Consider the following 25,988-nt stretch of genomic DNA (forward strand, 5'->3'; position numbering starts at 1 on the left):
CCCGGTCATGTGATCTGCACCGGTCAGTCGGATTTAGATAACAGAGTGGTCAGTTATAATACTGGTCATCGAAGGCATTGTAAGGCGGTTCGCTTGTACGGAGCCTTCAAAACCGTGTTTGATATTGAAGTAATTAATGGATTTCACCTTTGTCATGCGCGGACAGGTGGTATCACGTGACCTGGCTCCTGGGGTGAGGCAGGTGGGCGGGTACGGTTGCACACTATCACTTATCCCGATCCATAGGGGTAACGTTTAATCGGGAAGGGAAGCGGTACAGTGAGGCGTAGATGAAAGCCTTTGCGCTAGCTTACGAGAAAACTATCATCTGTTTGTTTATCGAATCCCGAGGGCCGGGCTGTTGACACGGTACCCCCAGGGCGGATACAATCGACTGCAGTGCGTTCCGATTTCTCAGACCCATCTCTGATGCGCAAGGCAGCATTCCCGGCAGGAGATTCTTATAGAAAAACTTCCATTTAACTACCTGAAAGCACTTTCTGGTATTGACCGTTTACAAACCAATTTTCCCAATCACAAGACGATCATTGTTTTAAAATTATTTCAAGAATCGCCTCGAAACTCCTGTCAAGGGATAAAATAATCAGTGCAAGCGTCGGGAGTATTTGCTGATCGGCGCGCCAAACAGTAGCAAGAAACACAGCGACTGGCCGTGTTTGACAATCTGGTCTGAAGCGCTCGGGCGAGGACGGGAAAATACGGACATATTCCCGGCCTTCCAAACGAAAGAGTTCTCTTTGACTAGCTCTCCCTGGATAGCCACAGCTTGTCGGCAGGAATTGGAGGCAGGCCAGCAAATCGAAACGTAATTTTTATTACGAAAACAGAGCTCGGCTTTAGGTTGGGGAAACACTTGATGACGGGCAGTTGGGAAAGACATAGTTTGTTGCGTCAGACTTCAAGAGGGAAATTCTGAATCGTCGTGTCGGAATGGAAAGTTGGTTTTAATTTGATGATGTAAGTTGAAAGCGGCTTGTTAAAGGACACAGAGGGAATTTGTGGAAATCTGAAGTTGGAAGCAGTGTGTATGGTTGTTGTAAGGCGGAGAGCTGCTGTATCCCATCTGTACCTTGGACATCTGTCATCGCTGTAAGTAGATCTATAATCATTTACTTTTAAAGTACAGTTAAACATTTATATATAATATTAGAGATTATATAAACAGTGATATGAATGGCTTAATTCTACTTTGATGTTAAAGTATTTTTCTGTTTTTGTCATGAATCGGTTTCTTTAGGAAGGAAAATTTGCCGACCTGTTTTTTAATATTTTGTGAATGGTTTCATTTATCAGCTGTAACTGATAATAAGCTGTCTGTTTTAAACACTCTCTTTTTTTAATGAGTGTTGTGGAGTTTTAGTGTTTGATGGACATTGACACTGCATCTATGTATGTCATTATTTGTATGCATATACATTTATGCCATAAGGCAAAATGATCTGTAAACAATTTTTAAGCTTATTTGATAAGCGTTAATATATTTTCTAAAATAAATATTAAATTAAATTTTGAATATGAAACCTTAATTGTATAGAAAACGATCCTAATAACATACTTACTTACCGCAGATCATATCTTGAGTCACATGTAAATATTACTTTGTATTACACTTAAGAGAATACGCCTTCATACGTTCCGTGTCTCAGGTCGAGTTTAAGATTATTTCATTTAGATTTGAAATTTTAAGCTAAAGTTTTCAAACGCTTCGTCAACAGAAAATCGTAAAACTATCTCAAAGGGAATTCAGCCTATAAGTGTTCAACCTTCTGACTTGGGGACAACGTCGATACCGAAATAGCGGGATTTGTCTCTGTGAATAAGTGACATCTCTTCCCCCACCTGCACGAGCAGCGCGATCAATTCTGTCACGTGACTCTTTGACATGCGCTTACGGTGAAAAAACGTGCTAAGCTTATCATCCAGAGAGGTTTACGTTTTGGTTGACAAGCGATTATTGAGAGCTGCGGAATTCGACAAGAAACAAAACACATTAAATACAATCTGATAGGTTTAGCCTGAAATAGCAAAGTCAAATTGAAACTGGGAAAAGGGACACAGACTGTTTTCGCGCGAGTCCAGATCAGCAATGGAGGACTTTTCACGATGACCTTTTTTTGTTATTATCAAATATTTTTGCCGTTATTTAATGCTTGTGCACGTTGTACTATCGATGTGTCACGCCAAAACAGGTTCTACTCTTTACATGTGTCCAATATATCGTTCCCATTTCTGGTGTCTCCTGTCGTGTTTATTGCTAAAATCTGCGACATAATAACTTTTTAGAAACAACATTTTGATAAATTAGTCATTTTTTTTAATTTTTGTATATTTTAGAGTCAATATAGAGATATTTTTGAAGCTCACGTTTTATTAAGATTTCAATGTGGGTGGTTGTTAGTATTACCATGTTATTTAAACATTTGATTTTGTAGACACAATTGCTTTTCGTAAACCCTTTTTAAAGTATCAAACCCAAATTAAAATCAAAGTTTAAGATCAGAAAAAAACTCCAGAAAATATCTTGCTGTTTCGCGTAAAGTGTAATTTAACGGAAACTCCCGAAAATAATAATATTGTAATATATTATCAAATATTCATAGAGCACATATCGTATTTCAAAGTGAGGTTAACGTCCGTCAACTACTATGGGGGTTGACATAGCATGATGAAAGAACTTTCATTTTGTAAGAACGATAAGAAATGTACTTGCCTCTCTTATCCGTCGCGTATGTGACGTCACGCAGGTTTTTGGCGGTGAAGATTATTAAGACGCCAATATCTAAGGTGCAGGTTCACGACTATAGATACAAACACCGCGAGTGTTTTCGTAAACTCGTAATTGTAATTCGGAAAAGATAACGAATTGAGATATGAATAAATAAGTTTATCCAATGGTTTTCTTAAAGGAAGATTTCTCCTTGAACGTTGATTCTAGGGTAGAATGGGTCCCTGTGCACCATGATGTAAAAATCGACTTAAAAGACCGGATGGTTACAATCTTGTTTTATTCCACAATCATGAACAGTTTTATCGCGACGGATTTATATTCTTCAAGTTTGGATCAGACAAACCAGTGATTGATGCAATGAGCAACCCTTCATACCGACAGGGGGGCACGGGTGGCCCAGTCGTCTGAGGCGCCACGATTCGCTGTGTAGAGTTGCGTCCCTTGGGCACGCCAGAAACCTATGATTGTGGGTTCGAATCCCGGTTCGACCCATTTATGTTTCTAGGTTTGTCAGCACCATACCCGTGCTCGTGGGTTTCACCGAAGTGGTAAACGTCTTAGACCTGCATCACTTCGGGCTTTCCTCCCACATTAAGCTGACACACCGTGATATAACTGGAATACTGTTAAAAGCGGCGTTAAACCCAACTCACTCACTCACTCACTCATACCGACAGTGTACGGCGAGAACATACATAATATGTCTCTGTACATGCCAAGGCGTTCAAGGTATAGGCACGTGTTACAGTTGACACAGTGTGTGTTTAAATACTATGAAGACGCAACTGTCATGGTTTTGTATATATTTATATGTCGAATACATCGTTAATTGTTTCTAGTGTCGAGTCAGTTAGTGTTTATGATCAATTTGCCAAAACCACACTGCATTTAACATTAACATTTACACTTAATATGTGAGTCGTATCCTGATACTAGCTTTCTCTATAAAATAAGAGACCCGTGAAGACCCGGGGTAGAATTGGTCTTCAGCAACCCATGCTTGCCGTATAAGGCGACTATGTTTGTCGTAAGAGACGATTAACGGTATCTGGTGGACAGACTCGCTGACTTGGTTGTTGCTTGAGGCGTTAAACAACATACAAACCAATCGTAAACATAAAAAAAATGAATGTAACGTCATCATTTAGAATTTTCATGCTACTTCAACTGAAATACTTTTCAAAGCATCTTTAAATCTAATTCACTCACTGACTCACTAACCCGGGATTGGCAGTTCAATGACATCACCTCACCGCGCGTGATAAGGGTCAACGTCTTTCACTGTTCATTTGAACCACTTGGACGTCTGAAATATTTGCTGTCTTCCAGTATCTTTTGAAATGAATGTATTTTGTCCCAATCTAGTAGAACCCGTGACGTCCCGCATCAACACCTTCCAGACTGTCATTAAATCCCGTTTGAAGAAAAAGATACGCTTATCATTAAGATCTAAGGCATGATATATGTTTTCCAGAAATCAATTTTAATTGTAAGAACAATGATATTTGTGAAAAGGCGTTTTATTTCTTTTAACCAGATGCACATCGTTTCCTTTCTTTGTCGTTCCATGTCTGGCATGGGATGTTGGCGGTTTGGCGGTACCGACTCAGTGGCCACCTTAGATTAAGCATATATCAGGATATCCTCACACGTGGTTTATAAGTCGCTTGAAGATTGGCAGTAATGGGTGTTGACACTGGCGGGCTTTGAGAGTCGGAAATAACAGACTCAGAATAGCCCCTTTCGATACACAGATGAAAATACAAACTCAGCATGTAAAAGTACTGTTATACTCCGACGAAGGTCAAACACAACAGCGGCTGTATATGCAGTGTAGCCTCGTTAATTCGGTCCCGTTATTCAGCTCCAGTCAAGATCCGGTTCAAAGCCTTCAGCAATGCTTGTCGTAAGAGGCGACTAACGGGAACAGGGAGGTCAGACTCGCTCACTTGGTTGATGCATGACATCGTAATTGTGTAGATCCATGGGTAGCCTAGCAGTTAAAGCGTTCAATCGTCATGCCGAAAGCCTGTGTTCGATTCCACACTCATTCACTCGCGTTACCAAGGATATTTGTAACTGAAACATTCAGTTGAAATGAAAATGTCCTGATTGTCAGGGTTTAACTGTATTAAGATGATGGCAATATGAACACGAGATGACTGCGACACTTTAACTGCTGAATGAACTGTATTTATACAAGTGTCGTGTTCAACGAGACCGTTGAATAAAGATAAAGCAGCCCTCCATTTCCTGGTCGTGGTTCGAATCCCAGCTTTACCCTCTCTTTGGTGTTGACGCATTGTCGTCGTGGATTTCACCGCCTGCGTTTAGACTTTCACATTTGGCTTCTAAGATACGCTGCTGAAATATGGTTGAAAGCAGCGTTAAACCAAAATCGCACATTAAATGAAACACATTTAAATCTTTTTAGCCACTTGTAGGTTGTCAGCTCAAAGTACCTGTAAAATGGAGCCTTTTGAAACAGGGAACATATGTTTCTGTCAATGTAGTTGCGTTGAATGTTGTTTTACATGACACTCAGTTAAACCCATCGCCATCACTGAGGCATATACGTAGTTGAGTCTGGGCTGGGAAAACCAGTGGTTGATAGCACGAGCAAGGATCCGTCGTAGGGGTACTATGACACGGCAGTTACACTGTTGTCACCCGATTCTCAATTTAGTCAGGGTCACGGGTTGCTGAATTGGCACAGCAATTCGCTCTCCTTTAGCCTGTTAGTCGTGCCAGAAACCTACGATCGTCGGTTCGATTTTGTCGTCAATATACCCGTGCTCGTGGGTTTAACCAAAATGGTAAACCTCTACTTTCCAAGGGCCTTCTTAACACGACAATATGAGACACCGTGACATAACGGAACACTGTATAAAGCGACCGCCTCCGTGATGTACTGGTAGAGCGTCCTCCCGGAGAGCGGAAGGTCCGGGGTTCGATCCACTGTTGAGTTACGCGTTAGCCATAGAAGTTGCGGTTGCACGTTGGAATTTATCGCGTAGATGTGACATCACTATGTGCCGATCGTGTCTATCCGACGTCACCCGCGGTCGGCCGCTTCTTGTCGATCCCTGCACTGTTGGTCGACTGATGACGTTCCTGAAGCCTGTAAGTTGTGGAAGGATGGACACCAAGGTGCCTGGCAGCTCGTGGCATGCTCCATCCTCCTTCATTTGGACAGACTGCCCTCATCCGGATTCCCCACGGTAGACAGGACATGGTGTTGTTGTGTCAAAATATAACCAAAACTACAAAACTAACATCTATTATTTGAGACCAGATGACAAGAAGTCCAATAAATCAATTGATAGGCTCTTAAACCTTCTGGTAATATAGAGTGATCCACGTGTTATGTCCTTTCCAGAGAAGTTCGTGCAGTTATTGCAAGTTGCGTTTTTGGTAAATGTTGCTATATGAGATAAAATGGAATTTTGTCTAATTAAAACTTAATTCATCTTATAATTTTACTATTCGTCCCATTTATATCACCGCAACATCTCCGTGTTTCTATTTGAGTTGATTATATATTTACTGTAAACGTTTATCATCACTTTTAAATGAGATTTCTATATATGACAGTAAAATATTTCAACCTTTTGCACTGGAAGAGCCATGTTTTTCAAAACACATTTCACAGAAACACAGCACAAGTAATTGACAACGACAAGTCCATCACAGAACCAGAAATAGCTGCATGTATATTTCAGCCAATCGATACAAGCAGCAACCCTCAACAGCGGTCAGGACTGATTGTTTTTAGAGATCCTAGAATCTCAGAATTCAATTTAAAGCTTTTAAATGCAATCCGTGAGCTGCGGGCGATGAAAGGCTGTAATTATCAAGGTAGGATGTACCTTCGTGGATCCGTGTCTGTGATAGGAAGCGCTGCTAATGGCTAATGACTTCACTAATAGACTGTAATCAGCTCGCTCGGATAACTGCGTCTGTGTAGAGGCAATTAACTCCACGTTGAACTGGTACTGGCCGCTTTCGATATGAGGAAAGATTAAAGGAATTTTGGATAGCTAGATGACACTGTTTACGATTTGAAGGTGATAGCTTGGTTGTGTGGCATTGCTGATGTAGACTGCTGTTGCCGTCGGTTTACGCCGATATTGATCACGTGGGATGGTGGTTGTAGTGCTTCTTTCGAAGATGTTGTATGATGAATTAAGAGTAAGTGAGGGTGTGTTATTGCTGCGTTAGTGTGTGTTATTATCCCCAAGCTGCCTCATGATCTGTCAAAAAACACCACACACGGCCTTAAAATCGAACACAGGTCTCCTGCTTGAGAGTCTACTGGACCACGACATTCCACGTCAAGCTGATCGGGTGGTTCAGTCGTATAGGGTTCCCAATGCGCTATGCAGAGTTATGTCCCTTAGGTACGCCAGAAACCTATGATCGTGAGTTTGAATCCCGGTTCGTCCCGATTACGTTTCTAGGTTTGTCAGCACCATACCTGCGCTCGTGGGTTTCTCCAAAGTGATAAACGTCTGAGACCTGCATCACTTCGGGCTTGACTCCCTCAAGCTGATAGGGAAGATTTGTCCACGTTTTCTCTCAACAGGAGACAGATTTATTATAAAGCACAACGTTGTAAATCTACATCTATATAAATCCTGGTTAGAATAGGTCTTCAGCATCCCATGCTTGCCGTAAAAGGCGACTATGCTTGTTATAAGGGGCGACTAACGGGATCGGGTGGTCAGGCTCGCTGACTTGTTTCATGCATATCATCGTATCTCAATTTCGTGGATCGATGCTCATGTTGTCAATCACTGGATTGTCTGGTCCATGCTCGATTATTTACAGACCGCCGTCACATAGCTTGAATATGCTTAGTGTGGCTTTAAACAATAAATAAACAAACCAAACATCTTTATTAAGAGTTGGCTCAAATACAATACTATCGTTCAAAACCAATACATAAGAAACACACTCCGGTAATGTTCTGTTCACGATTTATATCACGTTGACTTGATGTCTTAACCCGAGTCTCTGGGGTTAAATGCTCTGTTGATGAAGCGTAGGGACCGCGGTAGAGATCAAACCTTTGTCCATGATTTATGACATTTATAAGACTTGATCCAATCGATGTGATTTATACAGAGGGGATTCGTTTGTAAATGCAAGTATCTGACCGCCGTAGCATATAAAAGGAGAATACTTACCACTGAAGTGAGAAACGGAATATAAACAGTAAGAACCATTTTTGTATTATCGGAATGGATGCTCCAAAATAAGAGCGAGGTTTCACTTGTGCAACAAATTATTTAACAAAAAGGTTTCCCCTCTTTGTAGTCTGTATGTGGTAAATGAGTCGAAGTTGCAGATTGCCTGTGTAAAGACCAGTTGAGTGAGTGAGTGAGTTGGGTTTAACGCCACGGCGTGTCAGCTTAATGTGGGAGGAAAGCCCGAAGTGATGCAGGTCTCAGATGTTAATCACTTCACAATCAGGGAGGGTATGGTGCTGACAAGCCAATAATCTTGGCGGGCCGTTTATAACGAACACGCATATACCGAACTGACCGATATAACTAACTTCCTTTTTAGTCGGGGTCATTTCCCAATATTTTTATGCTATTAATCATCGTGCTCACGTGATTTTATGCACTTCGAGGTGTAAGACGCGTTTGTTTAATTTCATTATAAATCTTGATTATCGATCAAATCGTCTTGACTGGGCGCCGCCATTTTGTTTGAATCAAATGCATGTGATATGAGAGGTGGTATCTGATTGGCCAATGACAAGAACATAGAACTGGTAATAGCCACTGGTGGCGAGATCGAGCCACGAAATCTAGCCTAGGTCGACAAGGTTGGAAACTAGACTTTTATGGTCACTTAACTCCCTTGCCTTGAGAAGGTATGAATGTAACATCCCCCACTGCATTGTCCAGTCGTCACTGATCTCCACTAGCTGACCATTCATCAACTTCTGTTTGTCATTTCAACTAGACGTGAATCAATCTGATTTATATTTTGATCTCGTTCGTTATTTCTATAATACCCACTTCACCTGAAGGGCATGCCCCTGTGTAGCGCCACCAGACTGTGCGACTCCCCAACAAACACCGGTGTTGACTCATATTGATCCTCTTCAAACAGGATCAGCATTTGGAGATGGAAGGGGATGTCTTCCTTCCTTGATCTAGTGATGATTACTGCAACTGATGAACCAGTGTACGAGCAGAGAAGCCAGCGTAGCCTTATTACCATGCATGGTACCGTAAAACAAAGAACAATACTACTACTACTACTACTACTACTACTACTACTACTACTACTACTACTACTACTATTACTACAGTAACTACTACTACTACTACTACTACTACTACTACTACTACTGCAACTACTACTACTACTACTGGACCGCCTCCGTGGTCTAGTGGATAGAGCGTCTGTTCAGAATACGGAAGGTCGGTGGTGGATTTCAGCCGCCGCATACCAAATGACGTCAATAGATGGCACTTGTTATTACCCTGCCTGCGCTCGGCATTAGGGACTGATCTGCTCGGATTCACTACACTGTGTCTGAGTGGGATATTCATGTTACCTCAGTACCTCAGCCTGTTATCACTATAACTCTGGCTCAAGTCCGAGTAGTGCAAGCACACACACACACACAAACACACACACACACACACACACACACACGTGCATGCACGAGTGCAATACTCTCGAACACGACGTTAAACACCATTTTACCTAACCAGACTGCTTCTGTTGCGATTGCTATTACTATTACATTCACTACTACTACCACTACTACTACTTCTACTACTACCACCACCACTACTACGTCTACAGCGACACCTTGAAAAGCGCAACACGTCAGTATTGATGGAATCCCTGAATCTCGTTACTGCTACTACAATTACTATTAGCATCACCACTATCACTACTACTACTACTACCACTACTACTACTTCTACTACTATCACCACCACTACTACGTCTACAGCGACACCTTGAAAAGCGCAACACGTCAGTATTGATGGAATCCCTGAATCTCGTTACTGCTACTACAATTACTATTAGCATCACCACTATCACTACTACTACTACTACTACTACTACTACTACTACTACTACTTTTACTACTACTACCACCACCATCACTACCACGTCTCCAGCGACACCTTGAAAAGCGCAACACGTTCGTACTGATGGAATCCCTGAGTCTCCTCACAAGTTAATGCAATAGGACATTCAGCCATTGAAGATACCCACAATCCGGCCGCCAACAAGCAAGACCCATGACGCTGCAAACACGATCCATGTTTTAACATCAAAAGCAGCATTAATGTCCCATAACAAATAAATGTTCACATTACAGCGAATTACATAACAACACAGTTGGGTTCAGTTAACAGTGGTCTAATGCACGCTGTTGATACCACTTCTAACTGAATGGCCGCCACCTGCTCTCAGCAGCATTAGTAACGCTTAACAGATCTGCTAGCAGTTAAATAATAATTGACGGGAGATGTGAGGTCTTTGTTTTAGAGCAGACGTAGATTGACGCTGGGATAGATTCTCTGTGTTATTTTAAACATCTTGTCAAAGAGGAATGGTCCTTTTGCCAAAGATTCAGGGGTAGACGAGTGTGATCAGTGACGTCACTACTTTGCCAAATATACAAATGAGAATAAACATGCGTAATGTTATCTCAAATCGAAATCAGACGTAAACGCAGTTGTCGATGCAAATCATTATGAGAATCCAGTCAAGGTGATAAAGGAAGGTCGCTACATTTAATGAAGTCTCATAGTCGCGTATACAACTTCTTTACGCGATGCCGCCGACACACACACACACACACACACACACACACACACACACACACCGGCAGTTTACTTGAACTGAAACGCTGTTAATTGCCTCACAGTCATCAATACTTCCATTGTCCCCTCTGGGATCCAAGCTTGAACAGGTCCCCCAGTAACCTATGCTACTGGGTGGCAGTGTTGGTGGCTTGGTTGTGTGTGTGTCATCCTACCCCGACTGCGTATCAATGCTCGTATTATTGCCACCGACGGAACGCAGAATACTGTTGCGTTGTTACGTGTGAAGTCTACTGAATAGGTCTTCAGAAACCCATGCCTGCCGTAAAAGTCGACTATGCTTGTCGTAAGAGACGACTAACGGGATCGGGTGGTCAGGCTTGCTGACTTAATTGATGCATGTCATCGCATACCAATTGCGTGGATCGATGCTCATGATGCTAATCACTGAACTGTCTGGTCCATACTCGGTTATTTACAAGCGTCGTCATTCACCTGAATATTACTGATTGTGGCGTTAAACAATCAAAACAAACGTCCATGGCACAACAGAATCTACCTTCGAGAAATTAACTTTCTGAAATGGTATAAGCTGTCATGTCTCCCAGCGGGAATACAATACTTGAGTCCGAATCGACATACAACGAGAACATCTGTCAAAATAAGAGGAACTGTTATCATATTTACTACTGCCAGTGTGAGTTAATCGTTTGACTTGCACATGAACTATAAAAACCTACAAAACAGAGGTATCAGGTTCCAAGATATCCTTTAACGGCCATCGGTGATCTCTTAAATATCATATTCGTCAATCCGCATACATTTTTTGCACGTGCATTGCTGATAGTGTTTCATTGGCTGGCGAAAACGGTCAATCATCGCGCTCGTTATTCTGAAACATGAGTATGTTTCAGCGAAATCAGATATATGAAGGCACTGTGGTTATCGTCGGCAGTTTTGATTGGTTACATTCCATGTCGACCTTTGACCCCCACCCTTATGGGTCTCGCCGATAGTAATGTCTGGAATAAGTCTTAGAACGCGTTTCGTTTCAACGCAACACAAAAGGTAGAACGCGTTTCGTTTCAACGCAACACAAAAGGTAAGGCGCTAAACTTTGAAAATCTTTATAAATATAATTCCATGGTGTGATTGGCAATTTATATAAAGTTACTTCTTGTGCTGTTCACATTTGTATGATTGACAGAAGCCCAGTCTTGAGTTCTGGAAATTGGTTTAATTAGTATTGTTGTAATAATGCGCAGTCGCCGAGGAGTTATCAGAAGAGAGAAGCTCAGTCTCTGAACTAATATTATTCATCGGAGACGATGATAGCGGCAAGTTGAAATGATTAGTGCCCAAGTACAGTGACCTAAAGGTATTTTTTTATAATTCGATCTGGTATATGTTACTTGTAACTAAATTGAAACTGACATGTCGGATGATGCTACACATGTAGCTAGGTTGTTTAAGAATTGACCTTCACTTTGTGTGAGTTCATTGGAGTATGAACCTTCATAGAGTGAGGGCCAAACTGTATGAACGTCGGAGCGAAGGTCAATTCTTATAATTCTTATAATTTTTTTATCACAATTTCTTACCTCAAAAGATGTAGGCCTAGATCTAAACACAATTTTATTTAGTACGTGTGACTCCATGTTTACACTGACAGCCATACAACAACCAGCTATATCGCGGAGTAAAATAGTTCCTCAAAAGAGAGGTGACATGGGCGTATGGATGCACAACTTGCTCTCCAGAAACATCTTACGCAGCACATGTGTTCAAATCATATCCTCATTAGATGAGAAAGGTCTGTAAAGAACTACCTCAGTAAGTCAGTCACAATGACAGCGTAATACATTTACATCAAGTACAAGACGTCAAAATGGCCGACACGATAAACGTGACTGGAGAGACTTCCGAAGTTGTTGATGAACCTTTGGCGGTTACATGTATTAGTCATCATTGATCAACTGGCCGATCATTGAAAGGTGAATAAAGATGCGTCAAACAGACACAAAGGTAAATTCATAGATTGCTGGAGACGGTCAATGTCAGCCTAGGCACGGATGGAGTCGATACTACGATAGTTTAGACGTGCATTTCTTCGTTTGTTCATTAGGATGGGCCGTAGCGAGGATATTCGTGAACAATCATGCAGTCACGCTCTCTGACATTTCTCAATGTATACTGAAACGCTGAGACCAAGAATAAAGGTTCTAAATTATCAGAAAGAACGCTTATGCATGTTTTCGTGCTAGGGAATTCCCAGGGGTTTCCCCAGGAATGTGGAAGTAGTCCGTCAGTGTTTACGTCATTTCAAGAACACGGTCTCGTGAAAAACGTATGAACGTCAAATTGTGTCGTTCATACACTTATGAACGTCAATTTCGCGATCATGTGACCGACTTCTCGTCCAATGGAAAAGCCTTGTATCGTGTAAACTTCAAATTAAAAATTATTATAGTTTGAACCTAACGGTGCCATCCATGTTAACGTAATCACCCACTAATCTGCTTGTTCAAGATATCACATGTTTCAGCTACAGTTAGTTGTTAATGAAATAAACTCTAATGTAATTGTTATCAAACCCAATCATTCGCTAAACCTTTTACGCGCTTAAATTAATATTATTTGAAACATTATTGAATTAAAAGTCTAATTGCACTAAATGTGATTTTACTACAGAGGTAACGAACTTTTGAAAGATCTGTTATCGGAAAGAAAATAATATTAATGAATTTAATTAGAATCATGGGCCTCGGGTCTGTTAAAGAATGAAACCCTTTCGGTTTTAATTCTGGAAACCAATTTGTCTAGAAACCCTCCGCCTGGTGGCGGGTTTCGGTCAAGGGCATTTACAACATGCTGTTTTCAAGGGTGCATATTGAGGAAGGAAAAATGACAACTAGTTGTAAAAAATTCAAAGTTTCAATCATACGTAACTACGGACCAGCAATTTTGCCTTGCTCAAAACTCAAATCCTATTTTTGAACAAACCCAAAGGTGTAACTACAAGAATCATTACATGTAATTCAGCTATTGTTTACCGTTATTGACATGTTTGGCCCATGGACCAATCTGGACCTCACAAACCAGTTGGTATTGGTCTCGAAATCACTATTGCAATAACTATTGATATTGAAAGAAACTATTGCGATAACTATTGATATTACAAGCGACTATTGCGATAAATATCGATAGTTTTCAGTGTAACATTTTAGATGGATTTTAGAGTTGAATTAAACCTTGGAAGTTGCCTTTGAATATGATAACCACAACAAATAAGAGGTAAAGTTTAAGATATGACTGACTTGTTTTTTCTTTACCCTAATAATTGCAGAAAAAGAAACTTCAACATTACCATGTGTAAATTACTACCACTCACGATCAAAAGAAAAAAAAAATTGAACAGCATTGCATGTACTATCGAAACTATCGATATTCCTAACTGAAATCGATACTATTGATCGGAAACTAATTTAACAATCGATTTATTGACTTCGAGTGCTTACCAATAGCAATATATTGATATTTCGATTTATCGTGACACCCCTACAAACCAGTGATTGAGCACGAGAGACGATCCACGCCATCGGGTACATGTGCGATGACACGTCGGGCGAATAAATGGAGTCACCCTACTCCCATTTGAATCGGCTCATACAACTCACGGCTTGGGATATCTTCTGCACTCGGATTCTAACGGAATGGAACGTTTATGCCCTTCTCGAGGCGATAATAGTTGCCGTTCTCGTTACAGCTGGGCCATTTTAAAACAGTCAGCCTGTTGTATTTCTCGAAAAGGAACCTCACATGAAACTGACCAACTATAACAAACTCGGACTCACAATCAATATAGACGTGAGGTGAGAATCTATAAACGGGAATCCATTTTCCGAGCCTCGCCTTGATAGCCAGAGAATGTGGGGTCACGTGACCCAAGGCTGATGGCTGATATTGACAAAAATGTTGCACATGTGCTCTGCATCCGAACTGTTTACCGTTGATCCATGGAGGTGGAAATATGTGTAATAACGTGGCCCCTGGCGATGTGAGGAGTTTGTGGTATTCGCTGTTTTGTGAGAAGTCGTGTATGCGTAAAGGATGTTGCACGGAAATTGCAAATGTAAGATCTCATCTTCCGAAAAGCTTTGTTTATGTCGCTGCGTGGAGTTCTATCGTGGTCATTTTATTGGCATCGTGTGCCCTTGTCTGGCTGACTGGCTGTCGGCATTAAGGGGCTAAAACAAGGACTGCTCGGCTCGGAGTCAGCATACTGTGTCTGAGTACAGTATTCATGTTAAACTGCGGCATGGTAACTCAGTGTGCTAGCACTACAAAATTCTGACTAAGCAGCCACACACACACACGCACACACGCACACACGCACGCACACACAAACACACACACACACACACACACACACACACGTACGTGCATGCACGTCGCTGTATAAGTGCAATAACCTTGGACACGACGTTAAACCCCATTTCACCTCACCTCACATCAACACCCATGCATTCTATACGAACAGTCGGCCTAATGGAAATAAAAGTGACAAACCATTTCCATAATCATAAGAAAAAGTCCATTGTTCACAATCTAACACCTTTAAACTAATTATTGAGTGAGTAAATATCGTTTTATTCGCTATAACATAATTTAAGCAATATCACGACGAGGGACACCAAGTGGGCTTCACATGTGGTACCCGTGTGGAAAATCGAACCCGTAACTTTTGTGTGACTAACGAACGGTTTAACCATCAGTTTTGTGAGTTTGGTTTGGTTTTAGTAATATCACGTGTCAGCTTGATGTGGGAAGAACGCCCAAAGTGATGTTGGCGTTTAACATTTTCCGTTTTCATTCCATAATAAGCTGTTACTGGTATACTGTTGAAAGTGACCGTTGAGATCCGGGTTAGAATAGGTCTTCACAAAACCATGCTTGCCGTAAACGGTGACTACTTGTTGTAAGAGGCGACCAAGGGATCGGGTGGTCAGATTCACTGACTTGGTTGATGTATGCCATCGTATCCTTATTGCGTGGATCGATACTCATGATGTCAATCACTGGATTGTCTAGTCCAGACTCGATTATTTACAGACCGCCGCCATATAGCTTGAATAGTGCTGAGTGCGGCGTTAAACAACAAACAAACAAACATAAAACGGCGTTGAAAACAATTCAATCACTCACGTCAAACACTGTCACTGTTACATCTGTAACCAACTTTTACATCAGTAAATATGATATAAGCCGCTCTGAAACTCTAAGAGGAAAATCACATTTTCATTTATTAAAATCGTTGATAATGATAATATTTGATAAATAAACCAACACAAACCTATAGTTTAAAATATCAGTACTCTCACATTGACAAGAAACACGGGCGCAGTCACGTTAACGACATGATCAAAAAATATATGTCGTACATTTCTGATTTTCAACTCAGTTAATTAGAATGATATTTATCAAATTGTTAAACATCATGATGTCTAAACCGAAGTACACTACTATCGTGGATCCCGTACACCATTACGCACGAGATAAAGACGCTCGCGTATCACGTGACCGTTATATAATTGAGTCGCTCCACTTGTACATTCATTTCGTCTAATTGATTTCGGTCTTATCGCCGAGTTTAAGAGACACACAACAAATATACTGACAAAGAGACTCCTGTATGCCGCTACGAGATCTCGCTGCGGCACGCGACCAGACGAGATTAAGATTGGCCAATCAGAGATAACGTCACAATGACCTAATTTTTACTCCTCCTTGTGAGATACGGAGACAGGGAGTGATGCTATCGGGAGATGTGTTTGTTTCAGACGCAGAACCTCTCTCAATGAAAGGATTCTGGTGTAGGACTGGTTGATAGATTATTGTGTACTGGTGCCAAGATTTCGTAATAAACTATAGACAGATCGGAAATAAGTCAGGCCGACCTAGTGACCTTTGAGTGTCAAAGACTTCACATCTGACAGGCGTTTGCGCAATCGTCGGTTTACGAATGACGTTGAGACGTTTAATTGAAACTGAAGTGTCTAATCATTAATAACCTTCGGATGTCGTTTTCAAAGTTTCAAACTCGGGCATGGGTACGTCGCAATAAGGTAATTAGTTGATTTTGGGCCAACATGTTTTCGATTAGGTGTCATATTATTTGCTTAAAATGTCTTTTTGATGTATTGTTTGTCGTTTCAAGTAGTATTGCAAATTACGTAAAGGTGATGAATGACGACATTGATGATAGCATAATGAGGCTGGCAACCACGTTTGGGTAGGCGGGATTCTGAGTCTATTGTAGGGGTATTCGGGACTCAACAGTAGAATCCGCGCGACGCAAATATAATCGTGTTTGGTTCGCAGATTCAACATAAAAATGGTATACGTAAAAAGTAATGCTTTTGAGATTTGTGTGAAGTTGTATTTGGGATTCAGGGGTAAGCAATGGGACTCATATTGAAATATCATGGTACTCGGGATTCATAATGCACATTCAATAATGTACGATGCGATGGCGGAAATAAATAATCGTCATCTAATTATGTATGACGTCACATTTAATAAAATAACACATACAACTGGCTTAATCGATGTGATGTGATGCGATGTGTATATATGTTTGTGATGTTATTGGCGTAATATTCAGTTCGGCCATAAGATATTGTTTACTTAAGATTTTGTTTTTTTGTTTTGTTTGTTGTTTAACGCCGCTCTCACCAATATTCAAGCTACATTACGACGATCTTTAAATAATCGAGCCTGGACCAGATAATCCAGTGATTGACATCATGAGCATCGATCCACGCAATTGGGATAGATGACATGCATCAAACAAGTCAGCGAGTCTGACCACCAGATCCCGATCCGTGAAGATCCGGGGCAGAAAAGCAACCCATGTTTGCCCTATAAGGTGACTATGCTTGTCGTAAGAGGCGACTAACGGGATCGGGTGGTCAGGCTCGCTGACTTAGTCGGTGCATGTAATCGGTCCCAATTGCATGGGTTGATGCTCATGATGTCAATCACTGGATTGTCTGGTCCAGACCCGATTATTTTTCAGGTAGCTTTAATTATCTTGAATATTCAGGTAGCTTGAATAGTGCGGCGTTAAACAACAAACAGACAAACAAACAAACAGACAAACCATCAGATCCCGTTAGTCGCCTCTTACGACAAGCATGAGTTTGTGAAGACCTTTTCTACCACGGATGTTCACGGGTCTGTTTACTTAAGAATAACGATGGTATTAAACCGGTTCTACGCACGTGGGTATGCAATCCCACCCCACCCCACCCCCCACCAAACCACTATTACCATTGAACGTGACCTACATGTGTTGAATGAAACACAAATACCAATACATTAAATAATGATTTTATGACACAAATGAACTGCGTTCGATCCAATTCAATCCCAACGTGTGTCATTTTCTAAATGAAAGCCATTGTACATATGTATCTTGAGTTTATTTTTCAGCTCTTTTAGATAATTACACATACTGCACTAAAAATAAACGGATTAATGCTCGTTTATCCACAATGCACTTAGCGGTTCATAGGTCTCACTGAAACAATCCGAGCTTCCGGGCCAGCATTCAACAGTCGCTGTGACCCAAACAGCTTGGGTCACACTACACCTGCCATGGAGCGCGTGCAAGGTGCACATGCGCCACTGAGATTTACTTCTACCTCCTTGGCATGTGCTGCACGTGCTAGGCATGCAATACATCAAAGGTCCCGCTGATGCTTGTTTGACATGTGGTATGTCCGTGTTACGCCGGTGGCTGGGCTGAATGGAGTGTGTATTGCAGGCGTTGATTGAGTAGAGCTCATTCTTGAAGTAGATTCTTCGGTTTGTGTAGGGGAAGTGGTTGTCAGGACCGTTCATGGTTTGTTCTTGAGAACATGAATTGTTTGACGCCATTGTTATTACTTATTTGTTAACGTTTTGGTGTCCAAAGTTAGAATGTGAATACGAGTGATGTCGTGAGTGGGTGAGTGAGTTGGGTTTAACGACGTTTTGAACAGTATTTCAGTTATATCATGGCGTGCCAGCCTAATGTGGGAGGAAAGCCCGATGTGATGCAGGTCTCAGATGTTAATCACTTCACAATCAGGGCGGGTATGGTGTTAACAAGCCAATAATCTTGGCGGGCCGGGATTCAAATCGTGGTTTCTACGAAAGACACCTCTGCACGGAGAATTTGAGGAGGGCATTCTTTGGTCACTATACATGTTAATGTATATATATAGGGTCTCCCGGTTCAAAGACTCGAAACAGTTTAATCACGTGACATTGTACCCCGACGTTGTATGGGCCTAATGTTTCCGGTCTGTTCCAGATTCGATTTCTCACAGTCCGCCGTCATTTAGCTTGAATATTGCTGACTGCATAGAAACATACAGTACTACCTCGATGATCAAATATATTTGAAGATTTACTTGTTTTCAAAGATTGAGCTATGGGTATTCTTTACCTTATACAGTAAACTACGTTTATAACGAACACGCATATACTGAACTGACCGATATAATGAACTTCTTTTTTAGTCGGGGTCATTTGTTGTATATATGCTTAAAGCACGGTTAATACGACCAAAAGATTGTGGTCCATTTGAGTTCGTTATAACCGTAGTATTTATGTTTAATCGTCATCTTATTGAACATCAGTAATGAGTGCCAAGTAATTAAATAATTCGCTCTCCACGCGGGAGCCGGGTTCAAGTCATGGAAGTCCATTTCTAATTTCCCACGCCTGTTGAACTGGAATATAGCTTAAACGGCATAAAATATCCTCACTCACACACTAATTTGTCATATTAATGGTATGCACTGATAATTAATTCGCCATTAAATGTTTTTTGGGAGAACGAATACTCAGTTTTGTGTGGACTTATAATTGGTTAACTTTTGTTATTGTGTATTTTGTCTGGAGAAAGTATATACATTATTATATATCTACCAGAGCAAATAATGCCAAGAAATGGCATTAACCAGAATTAAATAATCCGATAAGTGTTTGAAACTGTACTTTTTTGTTGAACAAATGCACATAAAACGAAAACATATTCCCAGTGATCTCGTAAACTGTCGCGTCGGTTCACAAATGTATGGCAAAAAATTAATTTACCATTATCAAATCATAAAGTCAAAATCCTTTGGAACTGGAAAATGTCAGGACAGTTCGACACAGAGTTCGACCAATATGTCTCATTAACTAATATCGGTCTCTTATTCATATTTAATCCCTGTCGAGTGTGTTATGATTATGAGGTCTTGCTATGAGGTTTCTCTTTGAGGAAGACGCCACCGACGGAATTCAAAATACTGTCGCGTTGTTACGTGTGAAGATCCGGTGTAGAATAAATCTTCAGCAACCCATGTTTGCCGTTAAAGGTGACTATACTTGTCGTAAGAGGCGATTAACGGGATCGGGTGGTCAGGCTCGCTGACTTGGTTGATGCATGTCATCGATGCTCATGATGCCAATAACTGGATTGTCTGGTCCATACTCGGTTATCTACAGGTGTCGTCACTCACCTGAATATTACTGATTGTGGCGTTAAACACGCAAAACAAACGTCCTTGGCACAACAGAATCTCGCTGACTTGGTTGATGCATGTCATCGTATTTCAATTGCGTGGATCGATGCTCATGATATCAATCACTGGATTGTCTGGTCCAGACTCGATTATTTACAGACCGCCATCATATAGCTGGAATATTGATGAGTGGGTCTTTGAACAAACAAACAAACAAACAAACCTATTACGATGGACCCCGCCCTCAAAGGGGATTCCGTTTGGGATATTTTCGCCGCTGTCATACATCTGGAATTCTGCGGAGTGCGGCGTCAAACAATATGCAGTCACACATGCACTGATAATACATGCGGGGGTAGTACTCTTTATGAATTCCGTGTAGGCGTGTGCGTGCAGTGTTTGGAAGCACACCATGTCGCCTGTGTTTCTCGCTCTCTGATCCCTCAACAGCAGATTGGTTGTGTTGTCACGGGCGTTGACGAAACAACAATAATACCGATCTCTGGGTGCACTTGCATGAAGTCCCTACAAACCAAACATACGCTTCAATCTCGACTTGTGAAATTAGTTTCTTTTCTTCCATTAGAATGACATTTGAAAATAAATGTGAAATGATGAATGTTGTAAGTTTTTTTCTGCACTGCAAACCTACACAAGCCCACACGTTTCGTTTTGAATTCATTGATTCTTCAGATATGAGATGATATTTAACGAAATGAAGGATCACGTTTCATTTTTATGCATACAACCCGCCCTTGTAAGTTTCTTAATTACATCTATATGACTGTAGCTTTTTTGAAATAATCGGGCTTTCATCTGTGACACAATTATATCACTGCTCAGCGCTGTCGGCGGGTTCTTTCTGATCGGGGTCCCGTTACACGCGCTTGTTGGCGACGGACTTTGAGGCTGGGGGCTGAGGTAAGGCTTGTGGAAACGTACATGCGATCTGAGTAGTTTCATCAAAGATAAGATTTTTTTAAATAAGCGCTGGATAGTAATTGCGATAAAAAATGTTTTTGTTTTGTGTCGATTTCTCGATTTAAGGTTTTCGTTCTCTGGGGCTAACTTCCACTCGACCTTGCCCAATTAAGTAAATAAACGGGATATGAATAAAAAAGGTTTAATTTGTTTTGATGCGCACTATCTCGAGCAAACAGTATCCCTTATTATTTGTCACATGACCGCCTCCGTAGTGTACTGGCTGAGGTCTCTGCTCGAAGAGTGGAAGGTCGGGGGTTCGTGTCATACCAAAATACGTTAAACGATGGTACTTGTTCTTACCCTGCCTGGTGCTCGACATTAACATGATTTAGGGGATAACACAAGGACTGCCCAGCTCGTAGTCATATAATGTGTCTGAGCAGGGTGCCCCTGATCTGTCGGCTAGCACAATAAAGCCGCATTAGTCTGGACAAGTGCAAGCAGCGACACACAGGCGCATACACACGTGCATGCAAAAAAACTCTATAGATGTCTCTCTTTGTTTGTCTACATTTCTTACTCGAGTTAACCCCTCCCCCTCTCTTTCGTTCTTTCTATCCTTCATTCCTTTTCTTCCCCCTTGTCTCTTTCCCTCTCTCCTTACCCATCCTATATTTTCTGGTCCCATTTTTTTGTTGCGAATATCGACCCCCCCCCCCCCCAAAAAAAAAAAAAAAAGATTAGGCGAAAGCGCAACAGAGAAACAAAACCAGGCCGCCCAGTGGTCGACAGTGTGGAGTACAGATTTAGAGCGTGAGCGCCGACTTTTTTGCATTAAACAGTTTGTTAAAAAATAAGTTGACGGTGTATATGTGTCATAAAGTTATGAGCCATCTGTTTCTGAATCAATGCTTTCTTACAGAACGCCTTCGTGTGATGACAAGTGCAGATGTGGTATGATTGACAAGGAATATTTAACCTTTCGGTCAACACGTGATCACACCTCTCAAAGATCTCGATAGGGGGTGCTTGAGGTTTTGACACCTAGCTTGCTCACGGAGTGTCGTGGGGTCGGGTTTCATTAATAAGAGGACTGGGCGGATTAAAGTGGAGGCTATCTTGAAACATGTGTCTCGGTTGTATATTATGTCTTTGACATATACCATTCATATCAGTGCCTGATGTCAAGCAAGGGGTACTATTAAGTCAAGGACGCTTGGTTCCTTGAAATTTATATTTGGACCGAATCAAGAGATTTTCAGTAAGAATGGGCCTTAGATATACATACGGCTATATCGTGTAGGGTGCGCGTGTACCAACAAAGATGTGTTATGATAGTTTTGTGGATAGGGGTCAGTCTTGCTGAAAATCACTTTACTCGTCAATCACAATACATACGGCTTTGCTTTAGCTTCTTGATGACTCGAGATCTAGGCAGTGTGATGTTGCTGTAATATTGCTGTAATATTTCTCTCAGCAACGTAAAGCAGCATTTCACGTCAGGGACGTTTGTGTCAGCTTGCTCTTTGCATAGAAACTGCCTCAAATTGGAAGACTGTGCAACTTATTACATCAATATAATATTCAAATTCTTGATATCATTTGAAATAAACCCATAACGATATCAAAAGTGTATAACTTCCTGGATGTTCGCTGATGTGGTCAATGGTAAAGTAAGCTGATGGGTTGCAGATGTTTATGAAGTACGTACACAATGGTGGACAATTACATCATGGCGGCCACCTTGGGAGTAGTTCCACTCGCTGAAGCTTCCCGAACAGTGGGAACATCTGAATTGTGCTATCCGCAGGCAGAAGCATAATGCCAATACCTTTATGATATAAACTGTTTAGTGGCTTAATGATGAATAATTGCACTGTAAAAATTCAGATTCGGACGAAAAGAGTTCGCAGTTAGTCATGTGATTAGTGTTTGCGGGTATGCTATGCTCTTGCACGCACACTATGAAACACACAGTAATATTTCTTATTCCTTTCGTCTTTGAAAATTAGTAAAACTAATTAAAAAAAACAGTGCCTCTTCAAATTCAATCACTTTTTATCCCTTTTCGGATATTTTTCCGGTCCAGTCATTCATTTTCTCTTCACGCATATCGAATTACCGACCTCCCCAACAAAACCTTCTCTGACTGGCTTATAGTGGTCACGTGGTGCAAGCACAAAATTCGTGACTAATTTGTTAATCTGTTCGACTTTGCAGACGACAATTACCCGTTCAGAAAAACAGTGACTTGATTGGCTCACTGTATTTCCATGAAACGTATCCTGGTTTTCAATTGGCTTACTTACTCTGGGCCTTGTCTACCGAAGCAACGATCGTCTGCTTATGAGAAGCAGACGACACTTCTTTCATTTCTCGTTTCTCATGAGTTTTTCATCTTGCCGTTCCAGATGCCGGACATACTCATTCTTCTCTCGGTCCTTTTTGTGCTGTGTGTGAAAGAGGTAAGTATTTATTCAATTGTTTATTTATATTCTGACATGGTTTCCGTTTTTTGATGCGATTTATCCATAGTAGAAACGGAAGAGCATCACTCAGCCGATAACGCCTGTAATTTGATTAGCTGTCAGAAGAGTTTAACTCGTGATATTATGTAGGGTGCATCTGCTGTGGGTGTCCACTTTAGCAAAGACATAATTGTGATGAAAGAACATGCCCTAGGAAAGCACTGACGCATTATACCAATTGTTGAGCGCCCATGCGCTGTAAATGTGATTTTGGTTGTACACTGTATGAAAATGACATCCTACATGGCTTTACTTTGGAGAGCCACAAACATAAGCCGCAACTGTCTTCTCTGAAGATCTATTTTCAACAATATAATGCAATAAAAATAATCTGTCTAACCATTATGTGAAATTATCAAAGATTGTCCTCATTCCGGTAACAGAGTGTTGTTTCTTGTGATGGAGATACAGTGTATTATAATGAGTTTATGTCTACTTTAACAATTTCGTTTACCAAACACAAAATATGTTTTTTATTGTTTAACAAAATTAGACTAATACAAGATTTAATTTAAAATACATTTACCTTTTTAAAAATACACGTATCTGATGTACCATCACTTTTAATAGTCCTAACGGCCGTCTTGTTGTATCAATCGAATTTATCACAAGCAAAACCGGCATAAACGACCAATTTCTTCAAAGAATATAATTCAAATTTGTTTTGGAAACGTATTCACTCAGTTCCGACAATAATTATTGGCAAATGGGCAAACATCCAAGGCTAAAATGCATGTCGTGTATCTGTTCCTCGTATAAGCGTGTCAGTTATAAGAAATGTGAATTGATATTTGCTTAAAATAAAGCTGTTTGGGGCGAGGAGGAAACGGGACAATTTGGCACCAAGTCTGAAAGTAATGACAGCGCACTTACAAAGATTGCACCGATGAAGGAAACGTACTGTATTCACAACTAGGTGACGTGAACGCTCGCCATGATCTGCCACACTGAGAACTATGGAGAGGTTACATTGATATATGCTTTTGCTGTTATCGCTGATCACTTTAAACTTTTGAGTAATTAAGAGGCGACCAACCCCACCACACACCTACTACATCGACTTTAACATCTAACTCTGCTGTAACTAGTCAAGTCTAGTACGACTGTCACGACAGTCACCATTGCACACAGTCTCATTCCAGTTCTTGCCACCACCACCATCATCATCATCATCATCATCATCATCAGGGGTGCGCCCCGTTTTTGGTTGGTTGGTTTGTTTGTTGTTTAACGCCGCACTCAGCAAAATTCCAGCTATATGACGGCGGTCTGTAAATAATCGAATCTGGACCAGACAATCCAGTGATTGATATCATGAGCATCGATCCACGCAATTGGGATCGATGACATGATTCAACCAAGTCACCGTGCCTGACCACCCGATCCCGTTAGTCGCCTCTTACGACAAGCATAGTCACCTTTTACGGCAAGCATGGTTTGATGAAGACCTATTCTGCCCCGGAACTTCACAGGTCGGGATCTGATGGTCAGGCTCGCTGACTTGTTTGATGTCATCGTATTCCAATTGCGTGGACCCCATTCATCGCGCGCCCCGTTTTTGAAACATGCTGAACATTTAAACATTCGGTTCTATGCATGATCATTCGGGTATGCTAACTAAACGTATAGTAACATTATTACCAATTTGATGATTTAGTTTCCATAATGTTACGCGATTACCGATTGCCAAATCGCAAAATGAACCTCTCCATTCCCGTAAAGGTGTATTCCCCGTTGTAACTACCATGGTGAAACACTGCAGTGCTTCTACTCTTTTTTAAAAAGCGTGATCGAAGCTGTTCATCTCAATAGAGTTGACATATATACCACGGTGTACTCCTGCCACAATGCATCACTTTGCAATATAAGATAAACATGTAAATAGGTCGTATCTAGCAATAACATGGAATCTGACGTCAGTGCACAACGACCACAGCTCCCACTAAACTGTCATATTTTCCCTTAAAATCCCTAAATTTAAACCCCCACCGCTTTCCAACCTAGACCACCACCACCCCCTAACATGTGGTCGACATATACCTCACCGTATCATCTGGTCTCAATCGCCTTCTTAAGCACGTGCAGCTGCTTGTTACCATAGTTAAAATTATTGCGACATTTGACCTTCACGTGTCACGCCCGCGGCCGTGGTAACAAGGTTACCGGCTCCTGGCATAACTAATGAAGGTGTAACACGTCTGGAGATTCTGAGATTTGAAGTAAATTCGAGTTGGCAATATCACGTTTTTCGAATACGTTCTTGGAGTTGTCGGTCACGCTGACCTGCTCTACGTGCGTCCAAGCTGACAATTGTGTCCCTTGAAATATGATATGTTTCCATCAGACTAAAACACAAACTGTGGAACCTCACATTGAGACGTATGTTATCCCTGGGACATTTAGATCCGATGTGTGATGA

General features: G+C 41.2%; 1 protein-coding gene across 1 annotated transcript in view; it reads left to right on the top strand.

The window, feature by feature from the left end:
• Positions 1 to 418: 418 nt before the first annotated feature.
• Positions 419 to 25,988, top strand: part of LOC124134374 (protein jagged-1-like) — a 49,314-nt gene continuing 23,744 nt past the window's right edge. The window contains exons 1-2 of the mRNA XM_046499148.2: positions 419 to 1,110; positions 23,453 to 23,506. Coding sequence (XP_046355104.2) covers positions 23,453 to 23,506 — 54 coding nt within the window. The 5' untranslated portion in view covers positions 419 to 1,110. The remainder of the gene's footprint in view (positions 1,111 to 23,452; positions 23,507 to 25,988) is intronic.

Source organism: Haliotis rufescens, unplaced genomic scaffold (assembly GCF_023055435.1).
Source record: "Haliotis rufescens isolate VD_foot unplaced genomic scaffold, xgHalRufe1.0.p SCAF_35, whole genome shotgun sequence".
Classification (NCBI taxonomy): domain Eukaryota; kingdom Metazoa; phylum Mollusca; class Gastropoda; order Lepetellida; family Haliotidae; genus Haliotis; species Haliotis rufescens.